General features: G+C 35.2%; 1 protein-coding gene across 1 annotated transcript; it reads right to left on the bottom strand.

The window, feature by feature from the left end:
• Positions 1-10,456: 10,456 nt before the first annotated feature.
• Positions 10,457-13,039, bottom strand: LOC140809116 (uncharacterized). Its single transcript, XM_073166601.1, has 3 exons — positions 12,218-13,039; positions 11,315-11,662; positions 10,457-11,212 (listed from the first exon to the last, which is right to left on the bottom strand). Exons 1-3 carry the CDS (start codon positions 12,668-12,670, stop codon positions 10,589-10,591), a joined length of 1,425 nt encoding a protein of 474 aa, XP_073022702.1. The 5' UTR covers positions 12,671-13,039; the 3' UTR covers positions 10,457-10,588.
• Between the last annotated feature and the right edge of the window lie 7,703 nt (positions 13,040-20,742).

Here is a 20,742-nt window from a genome sequence, read left to right as displayed (position 1 = left end):
TTCAAGCATTAGTGGATCGGTTAGTTGACCAACGATGAAACATTGCATTCTAAAAGAGAAATGATTATAATACGTCACTCATGGTATTAGTGTTTGTTTGAGTTTAGTTAGGAGTTTTTTATCCTGAAAACTAAAATAACTAAACGAGATATATATATTATACAAAGTTTTTTTTTGATTAATTTTTAAAAATGTCGGTGCACTGTCATTAATGAAGAATTATAATTTGAGATAATATGTTTGGCACATGGTTCTAACCTTGGTTATTAATAGAATTAGGACGATGGTTTTATTGAGAAATATAGATTAGGGAGGATAATTGAAAATTACAGCAATAAGTCGACATAGAATCAAACACATAGCCAACCTAATTCCTAAGCAACGAGGTTGCAGATGACATTAATTATTATTTTACAAAGGAGCTAGTGACATTATATATTTTTTCCATAAATCTGTGGCTTTCCTAATTATAAATAAACTGGTATTTAAATTAAATTTATTTTCTAATTAAAATATAAATTTTTCTTTCTAAATTTTATACCACATTTTAAATTTATAATATGTAGATGAGAAATGTAGAGTTAATATATATATATATATATATATATATATATATATATATATATATATATACATATATATATATATATATATATTATTTATAATATGTAGATGAGGATCTGGATATGGTTGCTTGTTTCTTGCTTTTCTAAGAGAAGGGTTTTTCCAAGAAAGACAAAATATAAGTCACTGATCGACATGTCGTAACATCTACAGCCCAATCCGCATAATAAATGTTGGAAATTTGAATAAAAATTACATATCTTGAATGTGGGAGTGCTTTGAGTTGGTTGTGGCTCATTATTGTGGAGTATCTTTTGACTTTCCACATTCTTGAGTTACTTGAAAACTTGTGGCTCTTCATATTCTTGAGTTAATGGGAAGATTAATTGAGTTAATTAATCTTGCATGACTCTTGGTATGTTTTTTGGGGGTTTATAAATAGTGTGCTCATTTCCCCATTTCAAAGTGCACGAAAATCTTTTCTCTTTCAAGTATTCTCTTGCATTTCATATTGTTAGCTTTTCTTTTGGCCTCCGTTAAATCTCGGTGATAAAGTAAAGGTACGCTTTCAGTTCGTCGTAGTAGTGTCTCGTGCTAAGTCAATGCTGGTTGTTCCGTTGTATCCTGGGAAACAGACGTCCAAGTTCATCCTCGAAGCACATCCCGGAGGGGACGAATCTGTTTTAAGGACACTGTATTTTCATACAGGCCTCGGTTTGTTTTATTTTAAGCATTGTGCTACTGTTTTGTTCATACTACTAGTTCGTTGGTTTTAGTATACCTTTCTGTTTATTCCATACATTTTGTATAACAATCTTAAAACATATTACTCATTACGTGTTGTTTCAGATATGGCTACTGAAACCAACGTGCAAAGGGAAACTGGTCATGTTGTCCCTCCTCAAGTTGTCCCTCATGGTACCCCACGTGCTGCTGCGGTTACTGTTCCAGCAAGTCACGGTGAAAAACCTGAGAAGTTTACTGGTGTGGACTTCAAAAGGTGGCAGCAGAAGATGCTGTTTTACTTGACGATGCTGAACCTGGCTAGATTCCTCACAGAGGATACTCCTAAACTCAACGAGGGTGAGGGAGATGTTGAATCTGTTAGTGCGGTTGAGGCATGGAATCATTCTGATTTCTTGTGCCGAAACTATGTACTAAACGGATTGGCAGATTCGCTCTACAACGTGTTTTGCGAAAAGAAAACGGCTAAAGAGCTGTGGGAATCCCTTGACAGAAAGTACAAAACCGAGGATGCCGGGGCCAAGAAGTTTCTTGTTGGTCGCTTTCTGGACTTTAAAATGGTGGATTCAAAGCCGGTTATAAGCCAAGTTCAAGAACTCCAAGTGATTCTTCACGAGATTCACGGTGAGGGGATGACTTTGAGCGAATCATTCCAAGTGGCTGCTATTGTTGAGAAGCTACCACCAGCTTGGAAGGATTTCAAGAACTACTTGAAGCACAAGCGAAAGGAGATGAATGTTGAAGAGCTCATTGTTCGACTTCGCATCGAGGAAGACAACAAGAGTTCGGAAAGACGATTATTTTCTCCTGTTGCCGCTAAGGCAAATGTTGTCGAGCATGGCCAAAGCTCGAAAAAGAGAACATTTTCCTCCTCCAGCAAAAGGTTGAACATGGGACCCAAAGGAGGCGTGTCAAAGAAAAAGTTCTCCGGAAAATGCTACAACTGTGATGGTATGGGTCACAAGGCATCTGAATGTAAGAAGCCGTAGAGAAACCGAGAGGCGAATGTGGTAGAGAACATTGCTCATGAGGTTTCCAACATGAATCTCTGTGCTGTAATATCAGAGGTTAATCTGGTGGGTTCGAACACCAGGGAGTGGTGGATCGACACTGGTGCCACTCGCCATGTTTGCTCCGATAAGGAGATGTTTGCTACTCTTGAGGAATCTGAGAATGGGGAAAAGATGTTCATGGGAAATTCCGCCACTTCTGAAATCAAGGGTCAAGGGAAAGTTGTTCTGAAGATGACATCTGGAAAAGAACTGACTCTAAACAATGTGCTGTATGTACCGGACATTCGCAAGAACTTGGTGTCCGGGTCGCTTCTTAACAAGCATGGTTTCCGCATTGTCTTTGAGTCAGATAAGGTGGTTTTGTCAAAGAGTAGAATGTTTGTTGGCAAAGGTTATGTTTGTAATGGTTTATTCAAACTAAATGTAATGGCTATTAAGCCCGTGATGAATAAAGTTAACACTTTTGCTTACTTGCTTGAGTCTTCTTGTTTATGGCATGGTAGACTTGGACACGTTAATTATGATATAATTCGTAGATTAATTAACATGAAAAGCATTCCTGCATTCCAAATTGACAAACAACACAAATGTGAAACTTGTGTTGAGGCAAAACTAACGAGATCATCTTTTCGAACTATTGAAAGAAATAGTGAACCACTTGATCTAATTCATAGTGATGTATGTGATTTAAAAGGTGTACAAACTCGTGGTGGAAATAAATACTTCATCAATTTTGTTGACGATAGCACAAAATTTTGTTATGTATATCTCCTCAAAAGTAAGGATGAAGCTATTGACAAATTTGTCCAATATAAGAGTGAAGTTGAAAACCAACTTAGCAAGAAAATTAAGGTGCTAAGAAGTGATCGTGGAGGTGAATATGAATCACCATTTGCTGAGTTTTGTGCTCAACACGGTATTAAACACGAAAGAACTGCACCTTATTCTCCTCAGCAAAATGGCATTGCAGAGAGAAAGAATCGCACATTGAAAGAAATGATGAATGCGTTGCTATTAAGTTCTGGTTTACCACAGAACATGTGGGGGGAAGCTGTTCTAACAGCAAATTATCTTTTAAATAAGGTGCCCCGAAAGAAGCTAGATAAAAGCCCATACGAGTTATGGAAAGGTAGAAGTCCTTCTTACCAATACTTGCGAGTGTGGGGGTGTCTTGCCAAGGTAGCAGTACCCACTCCAAAGAAGGTAAAGATAGGACCGAAAACTGTTGATTGCATTTTCATTGGATATGCTCAAAACAGTAGCACTTATCGTTTTCTTGTACACGAATCTCAAATACCTGATATTCACAAGAATACGATAATGGAATCAAGAAATGCTTCGTTCTTTGAACACATGTTTCCATGCAAATCTAAGGAAGAACCAAGTTCATCCAAAAGATTATATGAAACAATTGATGAAGAACAAGAGCTTCATCAAGACATTGAACCTAGACGTAGCAAGAGAGCTGGGACTGAGAAATCCTTTGGTCCGGACTTCATCACTTTCATGATGGAAAGTGAACCTCAAAGCTTCAAGGAAGCAATTAGTTCATCTGAGGGACCTCTATGGAAAGAGGCTATCAATTCCGAAATGGAATCCATTTTACAAAACCATACGTGTGAATTAGTAAATCTTCCTCCGGGAAGCAAACCACTAGGCTGTAAATGGGTTTTCAAAAAGAAAATGAAATCAGATGGAACCATAGATAAGTATAAAGCCAGATTGGTAATTAAAGGTTACCATCAACGTGAAGGGCTTGATTACTTTGACACATATTCTCCTGTATCGAGAATTACCTCTATTCGTGTGATACTTGCGATTGCCGCCTTGCAGAATCTTGAAGTACACCAAATGGACGTAAAGACTGCTTTTCTAAATGGAGATTTAGAAGAGGAAATTTACATAGAACAACCTGAGGGATTTTCTGCGACCGTGCAAGAAAATAAGGTATGTAAACTGGTGAAGTCTCTGTATGGCTTAAAACAAGCACCAAAGCAATGGCACGAAAAATTTGATAAAGCCATGATGGAAAGTGGATTTAAATTCAGTGAATGTGACAAATGTGTATACATAAAAAACACTGAAAATGGATATATCATTTTATGTCTTTACGTAGATGACATACTTATCATTGGTAGTAATGATAAGATGATTAAATCCACAAAGAAATTATTGAACTCAAGATTTGACATGAAAGATTTGGGCTTAGCCGATGTAATCCTTGGAATTAAAATCCATAGAACATCAGAAGGGATAGTCCTAAGTCAGTCATATTATGTTGACAAAATACTTGAGAAATTCAATAACGATGACTCTGCATTGGCTAGAACCCCGATAGATACCAGTCAGCATCTATCAAAGAATCGAGGTGAGAATATGTCTCAATTAGAATACTCTCGAGTCATTGGAAGTCTGATGTACTTGATGAGTTGTACAAGACCAGACATAGCCTATGCAGTGAGCAAATTGAGTAGATTCACGAGTAATCCAGGAGTTGAACACTGGAAAGCAATTATCAGATTGCTAAGATACTTAAGGTACATTCGTGATCATGGGCTGCACTATACCAGATATCCTGCTGTTATCGAAGGATACAGTGATGCAAATTGGATATCTGATATGAAAGACTCAAAATCTACAAGTGGATTTGTATTCACTTTAGGAGGTGCAGCAATTGCGTGGAAATCTTCTAAACAAACTGTAATAGCCAGATCCACGATGGAATCTGAGTTTATAGCTCTTGACAAGTGTGGTGAAGAGGCTGAATGGCTGCGTCATTTTTTAGAAGATGTTCCAGAATGGGAAAAACCAGTACCGGCTATATGCATACATTGTGATAGCCAATCTGCAATAGGAAGGGCACAAAATACAATGTATTATGGTAAGTCTAGGCATATACGTCGTAGACACAATACCATTAGACAACTACTCTCAACTGGAGTTATCTCTATTGACTACATAAAGTCAAAGGATAATATAGCGGATCCGCTAACCAAAGGGTTAAACAGAGAGTTAGTTGCGAAAATGTCAAGGGGAATGGGGCTCAAGCCTATAGAATAAATTGGTGCGAAGGAAAACCCAACCTACGCTGGCTGGAGATCCCAAGAACTAGGTTCAATGGGACAACCTAATCGCATTAATTTGGAGAATCACTGTGGGTCCCTAGTCCATTCCTATTATGAAACAGTGAATGTTGAGGATAAGCTTACGGCTTTTAATGATTCTGATGAGAAGAATATAGAATCACCTATGTGAGAGAGAAGTGGGGCCGCTTCGAAGGAATTGCAAGGCTCAATTCTAGACCCTCTCGCAGAACCAGGCGTGTGTTCATGGCCAAAACGAACACAATCATGAGAACTGAATAGTATCAGGGAGAGTCTAGTGTGAAATATATCTTAATTTACGTAAACGGCAGAACAGTTCAAGGACATCATGTCTACTGGTCAGCTAGTAAAGCAAATATATTTCATGAGGGAAGGTTCAAAGGAAAACACCTACCTATCCTATGCAGGATTCAACTGTAGAACTTTGTCACCGAGATGTATATCAATTTTCATTCATGTGGGGGATTGTTGGAAATTTGAATAAAAATTACATGTCTTGAATGTGGGAGTGCCTTGAGTTGGTTGTGGCTCATTATTGTGGAGTGTCTTTTGACTTTCCACATTCTTGAGTTACTTGAAAACTTGTGGCTCTTCATATTCTTGAGTTAATGGGAAGATTAATTGAGTTAATTAATCTTGCATGACTCTTGGTATGTTTTTTGGGGGTTTATAAATAGTGTGCTCATTTCTCCATTTCAAAGTGCATGAAAATCTTTTCTCTTTTAAGTATTCTCTTGCATTTCATATTGTTAGCTTTTCTTTTGGCCTCCGTTAAATCTCGGTGATAAAGTAAAGATACGCTTTCAGTTCGTCGTAGTAGTATCTCGTGCTAAGTCACTGCTGATTGTTCCGTTGTATCCTGGGAAACAGACGTCCAAGTTCATCCTCGAAGCACATCCCGGAGGGGACGAATCTATTTTAAGGACACTGTATTTTCATACAGGCCTCGGTTTGTTTTATTTTAAGCATTGTGCTACTGTTTTGTTCATACTACTAGTTCGTTGGTTTTAGTATACCTTTCTGTTTATTCCATACATTTTGTATAACAATAAAAACCAACCAAATTCAAATCATTTTTAGAAGGAAAAAAGAGTCATTGTCCACGTTAATTCTTCAAGAATCCGAGTAAAAGATTAATTAAATCAAGATGAGGCCACTAGGCTGTTGCATAAATTGGCTTAAGTGTATTAATTGTAAAACAAATTGATGTCCTTGCGATTGTTAGGTAAACCAACTTCCCTACTAGTCGTCGATAATGTGTCGCGTTTTTTAGTAAATCTCCCTTGTTAAAGGTAATCTTCAAGGATTGTTCCATAGGAAGTTTTTTGGTTTTGCGCCAAGTAACCCAGCTTTTTGAATCATCGACATATAACAAAATCACTGTGAAGGAGTTTCCATGCATCTTGGTAAAAAGAGAATGATCAGCCTACGATTGTTGGAAGCCCAATTTATGACGTCAGACAGAAACTTATGAATATAAGAATCTATGAAGTCGACATACAAGTGACTCCCCCTGTCGACGAAAACCTAGATAAGAGTGCATGTACACTTCCTCGGTGAGATCTCCATGTAAAAAGGCATTTTGAACTATGTTTAGGTATTATATATGTTATATGTATGATTTTCAGCTATGTTCCGTTTTCTGCCTATTTCTTGTCGCGACCCTTGTTACGACATGTTTTTGTGACATGGTTACTTCGAATCTTCATAATAATGTGTGTGTGTATTATAAATTATGTTGTTTCTGTGTTCAGTTAGTCCTCACCTATAAATTATGTTGTTTCTGTGTTCAGTTAGTCCTCACTTGTTGAGTATTTTCAAAATATTCAACTCTTACACTCCTTCTCCAGATGAGAATGAAGAACAAGTCGAACACGAAAAACTAGAGCAATTTTGGAGATGGTGATGTAACCTCGTTCAATGAATAATTTTTTTCCTTTATGCAATTTTTTTATTATCATTGTACGCTTTTGTGTTTGTTTTAATCGTTTGTAAAGACGGTATTCTATTTTGTGAAGTAGACTGATTATTTGATTTACTACGAGATTTATTGGTTTATGATTATGTAATTGTGAAACAATGTCGGATGTCTCTCGGTCCAGTTCACAGAGCTTGACATGTTTAACACGATCGACAATGGCTTTTGACTGTTTTTTCGTAGAGTTTTATCAGCACTTTACGTTTAATCTCGTTTTTAAACAACTGCTAAAATGCAAATTGGAATTTGCTAATTGGAATTTGCTAATTGGACATTGAGTTTGGTAGCGTGAACGACCCCTACACATTGAATGATTCAAGAAAATTGTAGTAACTTCATATTTTGGTCCAAACAGAGGAGGTCGTCTCATTTCCGAGGCACAATTTGTAAGTGTGTGATTTTCCCACCAAATCATATGCTCCAATTAAGTCCCCCTATTCGATTTATTTTCTTGAGGACAGGACCACCTTTTGATTGAATTATATGCATTAATGCACTAGAATTGAGTGAGGTTCAACTTCTTTTGCAGAGGCCATTTATTGAGAGGATGTCAATCCATCGAGATTTCTCGTTAGATTGAGCCGTATCTTTCCAAGCCAATTCCCATTGTTATTTCCACAATAAGGAAGTAAAATCGGGCACGAGTCGTACTTGTATTGGTTATGGTCAACTGCCAAGAGAAAGTAATGACCAACAAGATTTTGTATCAAGCTAGTTGGAATTTAGTAAAAGTTGATCAGTCTCACAGTATTCCAAACGAAAAGAACGAGCAATACTCGTGTAAGATTAAGTGCGAAACACGAGTAAAACACAACAGTTTGATCAAATGCATCGAAACGTCTCGATGTCTACACTGAATAATTTCGTATAGCCTAGGAGGAAAATTTAATTGGGCAAGGTTCACTTATTGGATCAAAAACGTAGGGGAGGAAGAATATTCATGAATAATGTTCCAAGGTTAAATAATATAAGTGGTACCAAAGATGGCTAATGCCAATGTGTTTGGTTATTTAATTTTTTTTTATTATTTTATGACAATTAATGGTTTTGAAGGTTGGTCTCCTCATTTACTCACCAGTCAATCAATGCTCTAGCATCTTTACTAACACACAAATTAGTGTACCTTACCCTAAAAAGAATAATAAAGACTGCCCCTCTCAATGGGGAATTTTGACTTTTCAAGCCACCCTTCGTTACGTGGAAGCTTCCCTGTTACACATTCCATCAAATCAATTCATCACATATATTTTTTTTTAAAAAAAATATTTATAAGTTAAATTTATCATATATTTGAATAGGTATATTGTGAGAAGGTTTCAAGAATATTTATCTGTGATACGGATCAACTCTATAGATATTTACAATAAAAAGTAATACTCTTAGCATAAAAGTAATACTTTTTCATGAATGATCCAAATAAAATATCTGTATCATAAAATACGACCTGTTAGATCATCTCACACAAATTTTTGCATATATATTTATATTAACATCGATGAACTGATATATATTTATTTGATGTATGTTTTTTTTTTATTTTTGTCACATTTAATAATTGAATATCACATCATTGATACTGACATAAATTTGTATGATAAATAAATGTTTAACATATCAAAACTATATATATATTTTAAAAAACATGCTTACCACACCCACGTCATTTTTTAATTAAGTATGTCTCTTACAAATGATTTCACGAATCTTTATCTGTGAGACGGATCAACTCTACCGATATTCACGATAAAAATTAATACTCTTAATATAAAAAATAATATTTTTTCATAGATAACCAAAATAAATGATCTGTCTCACAAAATACGACATATAAAACCATCTCACACTCTTGCTCAATTTCATTTGGTTCAACATTTATTTTTATTTTTCACAAATTTTTAAATTTTTCTGTATTCTCGTTTCCAATTAATAGGTATGCCAACGTAATCGAATGCTGTAGTTTTCGATAATATTAAAAAAGATAATATCAGATTGAAAAATATACATAGTAAAGTTAGCAAACTGACCTAAGAAGAATATTATATAAAGCAAAAAAAGTGGGAATGACTCAGAGAAAACACATGGGGTTTGAACAAACTTTTACTAGCAACTCGTGCTTTGATGTAATGATCAAATTCTCAAAAACACGCTTTTGCCCGAAAATCGAGGCTAACCCGGCCGGATCCATATTCCCTTGCTTTCATCCAGCTGCATACAACCAACAGTTTCCTAAGGGACTTTCACCGGTTCATTCCACAGTACATTAGGAAATAAAGTTGCAAATCACCACATAGAAGAGATGTTGCCCACTCCACTAAAGCACCCAACTCGGAGTTTACATTTACAAGCAGGAACTTCCTGCCTGCCATAGGTATTTACCAAGAACTCGGAGCTTACAATAACTAGCAGGAACTTCCAGCCTGCATTAGAATTGATGCGGAACGGGCACGACCCGCTTCACCAAGAACTCGAAACCACAATTCTAGGAATTATCAGATTCGGAAAATATGAACCGTGGACCAAGGAAAATTAAATAATATTACAGAAACCAAATTCAAAAAAATGGGACACAATTTCCAGTTTACAATATCCTTTTCTCCAGCAAGCCAAAACAAGCAGAAGAAAATAGTAGTCAAGAAACAAGACTAGAGGGAATTTCATCCTCTTTCTCGTCAACAACCCACCCACTGTCAAATAGTAAACACACAATAACATACTACAAATTATAAAACAAAGGCACGAGAATTCAAATGAACCAGCGGTATTCCCTTCTAACCCTGCTAAGCCTTGTGCTTTTAGACAGACAAAAAAGTTAGTAAATGAACCATGAAGAAGGTCAACGGTATTGCCGAAACTAATATTAAAGCTTCACCACCTTCTTCCAACCTTAACTGAGAGGTAAAGTGAAAAAAAAAAAAAAATAACCCCCATTTGCTCCATCTGTTACCAGGAAGAATGAAATCCAGACCCTTCAGTCGGATTCCGATCAAAGTGTAAAGATTCATATTTGGCGTGTTAGAAACCTATGAATGATTAACCACTATCATGCAGACTAATGGAGGAAAAACGACTTCCATTAATATTACTTGAGAAAGTAAACCTAACTCGTTGCTTCTATTGTGTTATTGAGACTCGAAACTGCCTACTAACCAGTATGAACATTTGCCACAAATTGGACTTCCTATAGGTCAGATTTCCAATTTCCAGACTAAGTTATCCACACTGCTATCTCGAGCATTCTCCAGGGCAGCAACTTTTGCTCTGTGTGATGCGAGGTTGATAGTCGACTTACCCCTTTCTTCTTGAGGCAGTTCACAATCTTCATTAATAGAACCTGATCTCAAATCAGCTGGAGGAATGAAACAGTCTACTGACAGACCCGGAACGTTAAAGGCAACCTCTTCAATTGTCCATGCTTCTTCCATCCTGGTTTTTGTATGGCTCATTGCCAGCTCTCCAAATCGAAAAAGGGTAACAACAGAGCGTCCAGAATGAGCTATCATGATCCCTTCAACAGGTCGATAATCATCTAGAAATGAATTAATGGTTGTCTCCCAGTATACAACATCACCTCCATTAGATTGGATTCGTGTGAGATGTGAATCCTCCATGTGAACAAGAAGCCCCGTCTTTTGGCTGAAGTATCCAAATAGGACATGCCGTATGATTTCTGCAGGCCCTTCACTCCTCGCCCTCAATGTCAGAGGATCAGCAGAAAGCTTTAGAATGAAACAATCTTCCCCGTTGATGTTCTTCTCCCCAATGCAAATGGCATCGGCAAACATACTTGCAGTAGTTCCTGGATCGAGACCCTGAATAGTTGAATGAGAAAAAAACACGAAACATCAGATGCCTGATCCATATAAAAACCCATTAAAACCGGGCAATATAAGAAAGCCTGCTTCTAATTTAACCTGAAGAGCGCGTCGCAAGGGCCGAACTGGACCCTTGGCTGTGTGTGCACCAAGCCATGGTGTATGCCTCCACACTAGCTTCCCATTGCAGCCGGCGTGAACTTTACTTCCCCCAACCGCAAGCTCTACATACCACATGTCTGGATTCATCTGCCACAGGACAAAACCACCAGACTCGGCAGCTCTTGCAGCATTTCTGTTCTTCACTACCTTTGTAGCGGTTTCAAATTCTGAAGCTACCATCTTCAGTTTTCCCATGGCATACGCATTCTTGATGGAATTCTGCACTTTTAGCCCCCCAGATGCAGCAGTATACTGTTGTAAAATGTATTGAGCAGATGACGTTTCCTACAAAATTCAAAAGAACGGTTGAGACAAAGTACAAAGCACTTATCCTAAAAATACAAGATAAAGATGAAGTCAAAGACTGGTTCATTGAGCAAAGAAAATGACACACAAGGGCATCCCAAATTTTCTATGCTTAGCAGAGTCAAGATTTTGGCTCCATTTTAATAGTCCAATAAAACACTCACCGTCAATAAATCTACATCTCAAATTCGAAAACAAGAAAAAATAGTACCGAATACATATAAGTATTTTCAACCCAGAAACAGAGATCAGAAAATCTACAAAATATTTCACCAAATCCCAACTCTAAATCAGTTCTTTGACCAAACAAAGGAAAGCACCTAAAAAAGATGCATACCCCGCACTCTTAGACTAGCCTTTATGCATGTATGCAGAAAATACTTTCACTAATTTCTAATCTGAGATCCACCAAAATCAATTTCTAAAAGCAAAATGCAAATATTTGAGGAACCGAGAATCGAGCAAAGGCAAAATAGCAATAAACTAATACTACTAAGTATATATATGAATGTATGTATAGATGGGAATACATACAATGGGAGTGTCCTTAATACTGAGAAGAGGAAAAGGGTCACTGGTGCTAACGTGCACCGGCGCGAGTGGTGCCCCCATCACTCCAAGCAGAAGCCTTAGATCGGACCTTTTGCTCCCATACCCATTCTCATTCACGGCCATTGACGGGGTCCGAGTCAGCTGCCCGCGGACCCATTGCCCGAGACCCGACCCAACCCTCTTCGACTCCCCGACTTCCCCTTCCTCCGCAAGCGGGCCCTCCATCAATGGAGTCAGCGTCTCTCCGACCGGCCTCAGGCTACACGATCTCGAAATCCACGGATCAGAGTTGCTCGTACTCACCTTCTTTCTCCGGAGAAAACCGGAAATCGGTGACGCGCTCCTGGAAGGGCTCTTCGAGCGAGACCTCGCCGGAGACAACCCGCGTACGACCTCCTCCTTCAACGCCGAGAAAAACCCTTGTTTCCTGTCCATTGTAGAGCCAAATACTGCAACCCAAACTCGCTCACAACTTCCCAAAACGCCCAACGGTTTACACCCCTCCCCAACCCTACAAAACGAAACAAGGATTACATGACAGACCCACCATTTGCACAAGAATATATCTTTTTTTTCCCGTAAAAATACGAGGAAATCTTGGGTGCTGCAGAACGACAGAGCGTGAGTATATTTTCAGTTAGATAAATGGGGAGGCGATGAGTCAAGCTGCGAGGAAAATAAGGAGAAGGAAGTGGCGGTGCTTAAGAAAGAGAGGGAGAGTGGTGAGAGCAGCAGCTTAACAGTGTGAAAGCGACCGATGGGGATAGAGAATGAGAGAGAAGAGTGCTGCTGCTTTGTGATAGTGGGGAGTGTGAATATCACGCGCAAGGTGAAAAGCAACATTGTAACGTGCCCAATTGTTTATCTTTCATGCACTAGTACAACATTGATTGTGCGTACATAATATATATATATATATATATATATTTATTTATTTATAAAAATTTTTACAATTAATTTGATTAGTATTTCAATAAAAATCAAAATATAATTATGAAAAATAGTGAATGATTATACTGTAATTTTGATATATAAATTAAAAAAATAAAAAAAAATATCTTTAAGATTTATCTAATAAATTTTCCTTTCACATTTGGTGTGTTGATTTTAGATTAGATGTTCATTTAGTTTGTTGATTCGAGAGAGTTTTGTAAATGTTAGAGGCAAAAACTTGTGTTACACGGTCTCACGGATCGTATTTGTGAGACGGATCTCTTATTTGGGTTATCCATGAAAAAGTATTAATTTTTATGCTAAGAGTATTACTTTTTATTGTGAATATCGGTAGGGTTGACCCATCTCACATATTAAGATCCGTGAAACGGTTTCACATGAGACTCACTCAATGCTAAAAATCGAAGAAAGTGGTGGGAAGGTTGAGAATTGTGAGCGAAATCATTTGTTAAAAAATATCAGATGTAGAGGGATATTTTTAAGGGTATAAAAGGAAAATTTTGGTTGAAATTCACCATGACACTAAAAACAATTTATATATGTTTTTTTAGACTTAATAAATTAGTAAAAGATAATTATACAAATATGAATTTTTAAAATATATCGATAAATCTCTTGTTACGTAATATTTTTGTCGTTTTAATAAAAATTATTATTTAAACTAATAAAATAACATGATTTTTTCGAACTGTTTAACACCCCAAAAAACCATTTTGTCAATTCATCCATGTGATATTGGTTATAGTATATCGTTTACGATAATTGTACAATTCCAAAATTTTAATTATATAAAATAAATGATTATATTTCAATTAAATGTGAAAGATAACATAATTTGATATAATACTCGTTATTTCGATTCTGTTTGTGGTTTGAACAGATTTGAATTTAAATTCGTTTTTTAAAACTTTTTGGTTAAGAAAACATAATGATGTAACTTTTGGGGTAATTAAACTAATAAAGTAAATTTTTGATAGATTATATGACATGTATTTATGAATATTTACTCTCTTTTTGGGTAATATTAGTATTTTTAGACTTGTCTGTTATTTTAGTATTTGAAAATTAGTTTTATCTTATCAACTAAATTTAGATTAATTTGTTATAACAACTTATTCTCGTTCCTATATTTATGTCTTCCATATACTTGTAATTCATATATAAAGTGTACACATGAGATGAAATAAAATTTAATTCCATTTTGCTCTCATCGTTTTCACATGGCATCGGAGCAAATTAACCATATCTCATATAATTCCTTTATTCAATTCCATACTTTTCCATTGTTTCTTCACTATGGCTAGCAAAGATACATCTCCAAACTCTTCAGCACTTATCAAAACCGATCTTTACGCTATTCATCACTCTGACAGCCCTTCAACTGTTCTTGTTACTCTTTTATTGACTGGAGACAATTATGGTTCATGGAGTCGTGCGGTAACGATGGCACTTCGTGTAAAAACAAGTTTGGCTTTGTTGATAGATCTCTTACAGTGCCACAAGAAAGGATGATTTTTCCAACTGGGAACGGTGTAACGACTAAGTTGGGAGTTGGATTCTTAACTCCGTTTCACCATAGATACGTCCAAGTATCTTGTATGCTGAAACTGCAGCTCAGATTTGGATGGATCTCAAGGATCGTTTTTCTCAATCAAATTCTCCTAAGATCAATCAATTGAAACAATTAATCTCCAATCTCAAACAAGATGGTATATATGTTTCCTTACGTCTCACACAACTCAAATCTATGTGAGATGAACTTAGTTCCATTATTTCTATTACTCCATGTATTTGAGGCAATACTAAAAATATCCTTGATCAACAAAATCAAGATCGTGCCATAGAGTTTCTTCAAGGCATGCATGATCGTTTTTCAGCTATTCGGAGTCAATTCTTCTAATGGAGCCTTTCCCTTCAATTCTGCATATCTATAATTTGATCTGTCAAGAACAAAAACAACAAGAGATTAATATACGAACTACTCCTAATGTTGATTCAGCAGCACTTCAAGCGTATAAGTCGCTTTCTCGATCTTCGATAAAACGCCAACGCCCTTTTTGTGAGCATTGCAACAAGTATGGTCATACTCTTGCCACATGCTATCAGATTCATGGCTTTCCCAATACACAAGTTAAGAAATCAGCAACCTCCGCTGGCTTTGCAGATACGCAGATGAAGAAGACATAGCCATGTTCCGCTAATTTTGCTAGCCAACTAACGTCTGAACAATACAATAAACTTCTTGCACTTCTCGCCAAGGACGAATCCGGTGGTTCATCAATACATATATGTACATCTCTTTCTTTTTTTTCTTCATATCATAAGGTCAACAACAGTTTATCGGTTCAATTACCCGATGGTTTTCAAGCGCATGTGACACACATAGACATGGTTACTTGTTTGTCATCACTAACTCTCATCAATGTTTTCCACGTTCCATCATTTACATTCAATTTACTCTCTATCTCACAATTAACCAAGTCCACAAATTGTGATGTAATTTTTTCTTCTTCTGCATGTATATTTCAGGACCGAGCAACGGAGAAGACGATTGGTCGAGGTAGTGCTCGTAATGGCCTTTTCTATTTAGATACAGACTTAACTTTAAATTATGCCTTTTCTTTCAAGCAATTTAATAAATTCTACCCATGGCATTCTCGCCTGGGTCATCCATCTAGGTCTCATTTTGATTTTATTGTTAAGAATTCTCCAAGTATTTTTGCTAATAAATAACTTATTTGTGATGTTTGTCTGCGTGCTAAACAGTCACAACTCCTTTTTTCTCGAAGTACGTCTCGTTCTTCTCATTGTTTTGAATTAATTCGTGTTGACATTTGGGGTCCTCTTTCTATACCTTCTCATAATGGATCTCGTTTTATTATTACTGTCGACTATGAACTTGGATTTATTTATTAAAGCATAAATCTGAAACTTTTAATATGTTAATTCATTTTTTAAATCAAATTAATTGTCAATTCGATAAGAAACTTTCTCGCATGAATTTTCTGACAATGGGGGAATTTTCCTTCCTCAACTTCAAACTATTCGCTCAGACAATGGTTCTGAATTTTTTTTCTAAACAAATGCTCACTTGGTTTCTTGACAATGGTATTATTCACCGACATAGTTGTGTTGGAACCCCCAACATAATGACATTGTAGAACGTAAACATTGACATTTACTTGATGTTGCCCGCACTTAACGATTTCAAGTGAACTTGCCTATTTCTTCTTGGGTTGACTGTATTCTCACAGCTGCTTTCCTCATTAACAAACTTCCAATTCCAGTCCTTCAATATAATCACCTCATTAAGTCTTACTTGGGGACTGTTCCGCCATACTCATTTCTTCGTGTTTCTAGATGTTTATGTTATGCAAAAAAATATGAATATTTGCCATAAATTTGATGAGCGGGACAGGCCTGGAATCTTTGTTGGCTGCCCATATGGTCAAACTAGGTATCGCATATATGATTTCAAGCTCGTCAAATTTACGTTTCTCGTGATGTCGTATTCCTTTAATCAACTTTCATGTATCACGATCTCCCATCTCCTTCATCAAAAAATTCAATCTCCATCACCACAATCAATGATAATGAATCCTTTGATTATAACATATTTTCGATTAATACATCTCTTAATGTTTCTTCTAGTTATCCAATCCATCATAATGTAGTTGATCACTCTAATGTTTCTTCAATGGACATTCCAACATCTTCTCCGGTTGATAGCTCTAACAATTCCCTTCTGAAGGATTCTTCTCCTATAACCAATAACCATCATCATAGAATCCGACGCCCCTCACCCATTTGAAAGATTACATTTGCAATCATATTTCTATCTCAACCGATTTCCCGCTTGCAAATTATTTTTCCTCAACTCATATCTTTCATCTTACTTTTCCAAAGTTGATAATTAGAGTCATTAAGGCTAATCATATTGCTTGTGCATACCTCCATCTTTTGTGAATGCTATCAACGAATAATCGTCAAAGCCTGAACACAAAAGAACCAATTCCCTAATACTGTCTAGAAATCATTTTTTGATGTGGAAGTTCAGACTAAGCTGCAACTCCAGAGCATACGAGGACTTCCTATAGTATTTGAGAACCTCACTCTGATGCCAATTGTTGAAATATTAGGGAAATAAATGAGGTAACATCGCAACAGAATATCATAAGTGATATCAACAATAAATAAGAAGAATACAATATTTATAGTGGTTCACCCCAATATTGGGCTACGTCCACTTTGAACCTCTCAAGGAGATCACTTATTTATTAATAACAAAGAAGACAAGAGAATTGAAAATACAAAGTATTTTACTCAGTACACTCTGATTTTAACAATCACTTTCTCTCCACAAATCATATTCTTTACAAGGATAAACATTCCTTAAGAAATCTCATATTAAACCATTTATCTCACTTCTACACTTATGATTGTAGATGAGAAGATTTTGTGTTTTGGAGTGAAATTTTAAAAATAAATTTTTTGTTTACATAATCAAACCTAATAATTTTTTACTAATCAACACACGTGTTTATAATTCAAAAATTGTATTCTTTGAATTCAAATTTAGGTTTCTTTGAATTCAAAATTTTCATGCTTCATTACTTAGCACAAATAACACGCTTATATATATATATATATATATATATATATATATATATATATATATATATATATATTTTACGCATGTATATATGAGCGAAAAATATTAAACAAAGTGTAGCGAATAACTTTGTCCCATGAAAAAAAAAAAGCTAAGAACACAAACAAAAACATAATTTTCAACAAACATCATTTTCTAGTTGCAAATGAAAAAGGACAAGTTTTGGTTAGGCAACTTCTTGATTTCATTGAGTGGACAACGAAAGATGGATTTTTTTAGTAAACAATTTGATTTGCTTCTTCCAAGGGTTTCGGTTATGTAAAGACTACACACCATGTGAAGAAAGAATATGATAACGCTCATTTCTTTGTTTTACCGTTCTCCCGACACATGAACTCTCAGCACATGTCAAAACAAATTAACCAACTTACAACTCATAAGAATCATATTATATATTATTTTTGTAACAACATGTGTATGTAGGACCGAACGCTTGTCGTTTTACCAAAAACTATATATGGTGATAATTGTGCAACTCAAATCTTTTAAATCACACATCAGCTCAAGCACCATGGTTTGATCGCTCTACCAAACAAGGACAATTATTGCACCCAACAATCTTCCTCCCAATAATTGAACTCCTTGCAATCAATGGTAATCGAACCCATGACCTTGGCTCTGATCCCAATTGTTGGACCGAGCGTTTGTCGCTTTACCAAAAGCTATAGCCGGTGGTAATGTTGCAACTCAAATCTTTTAAACCACACATCATATCAAGCATCATGGTTTGATCGCTCTACCAAACAATGACAATTATTGCACCCAATAGTATAGCAGTTCAAAAACCAAATTTCAATTATTTTTTGATAATGTTCGTAATATTTTCCTCCGTGTTTTTTTTTTATCAAAAGTAAAATTATTCTAAAAGTACTTTTATACAAGAAATGTCCCTATTCACCAAATTTGATGGAAGTGAAATTGCCAAAACTTTAGTTAGTTAAAAGAGAACAAAAGACTAGACGAGTCATGCTTTTATTTTGTGTGGGTAATTTGGTTCAATAATTCAAACATAATAATGGGCGTAGTACATTATTAGAACATGTTCCACCGTTTGTATTTTTGTTGTTGTCTGAAATGTTAGAAGATGAGCTTTTTTCGGTGCAATTTGCATATAAATATTTAAAATAAATTAATATATACATATATATTTTAATTTTTTTTATCTGTTTTTATAACACATTATACAAAATATTCAGAGTGATACAGATTAAAATCACGAGTTTAACACCTTGGGCTTGTAGTATGCATAACATAAACTAATTAATTTAAATTAATTTTTTTATGATCATAATATTTTGTAATATATATTTTATATATATTTAATTTTAATTAGTTCGACTTATTGAGTAGGTCTTTTGTGAGACAGTCTTACGAATCTTTATCTGTGAGACGAGTCAACCCTACCGATATTCACAAAAAAAAGTAATACTCTTAGCATAAAAAGTAATACTTTTTCATGGATGACCAAATAAGATATTCGTCTCACAAAATAAGACCTATGAGACCGTATTACACAAGTTTTTGCCTGAATTATTTATGATAAACTGGTTCTGAGATCTATTTCTTGGACAAAATATCTTTAATTTAAACCCATACTATCTCTGATTTTCAACCATATAACATGAGTAACCGCACTAAATAAAGAAGTTGATTTATGATGTCCTAACATATCTCGAATAATAATATACGATGAATTATAGTTTATCTTATATCAAGATATCAAGTCTAAGACGATGTTTCGAGTTTCACTTCCAGTTGTAATAAAACTTTCTCCAACTAAAAAAAGTATACAAGCAACAATATTAAAATATATATAACCATTATTTGAAAATAAATTTTTAATATGAAAATCTACAATCAATAATAAAATTAGTGAAATCTATTATTTTTTAACTATGTTTCCACGTGCGACAATAATTAAATTGGTTAATATATGTTTTTTACAAGTTGTTTTCGGGAATTTGGCCCACAAATCCTATCATCCCAACAAAAAAATCTATCGGCTAATTTGTTTAGTCAATCGCTTCATTAGTTTGTGGTGCGAAAATTGGTGATGTGATCACTCATTTGTGTTGCCCTTTATTTAATTAATTTTTTTAAGTATATGGATTATATTTTTTTTTATTAAAATCATATATAAATTATTAATGTGATTTACTTTCCTCACTCCCATAATACAGTCTCACAGGTTTACAAATATGAGACGTCGATCAGATTCGTACTTCTCATAAAAGATAATATTTTTAGCATAAAATGTAATAGTTTTTCTTGACTTGAGTCGATTCGGAGATTCGTCTCATAAAACTAACAATTAATTAATTTCCAAAATAATGAAAAAGTGAAACAAATATTCTTATTTGATCTCTCATTTGTTGAAAATTAATCTTGAAAATATTTTCGTTTGTCTTGAATTGAGTTCAAATATATTATGTAAGATCGAATGTTTGTCGTTTTACCAAAAACTATAGTTGGTGGTAACAGTGCTACTCAAATATTTTAAACTGTATATACAGTAGCTCAAGTACAACGGTTTAATCGCTCTTCCAATATGGATAATTATTGTACCAAGCAACACCTCTCTCAATAATTGCACTTTTTGTAATCAATATATGTGACCTTCACTCTGATATCAATTATAAGACCAAACACTTGTCATTATTTTAAAAAGCTATATTTGATGGTAACAATGCAATTCAAATCTTTTAAATCGTTTAGTAATTCAAATATCACAATTTTCTTTTTCTTCCAAAAAACATGTATATATATATATATCATTGCAATCGATAAATTAGATAAAACATTAAAATAATAAGCATTTGAAATCTGAATTATTGACCATCAACCTTCTTGCTAGGCGGTCACTGCTGGTAGGTTTGGTGTC

Source organism: Primulina eburnea, chromosome 13 (genome assembly GCF_022965805.1).
Source record: "Primulina eburnea isolate SZY01 chromosome 13, ASM2296580v1, whole genome shotgun sequence".
Lineage (NCBI taxonomy): Eukaryota > Viridiplantae > Streptophyta > Magnoliopsida > Lamiales > Gesneriaceae > Primulina > Primulina eburnea.
The sequence above is the reverse complement of the archived record's forward strand: the minus strand, read 5'-3'. Positions and strand labels throughout refer to the sequence as shown.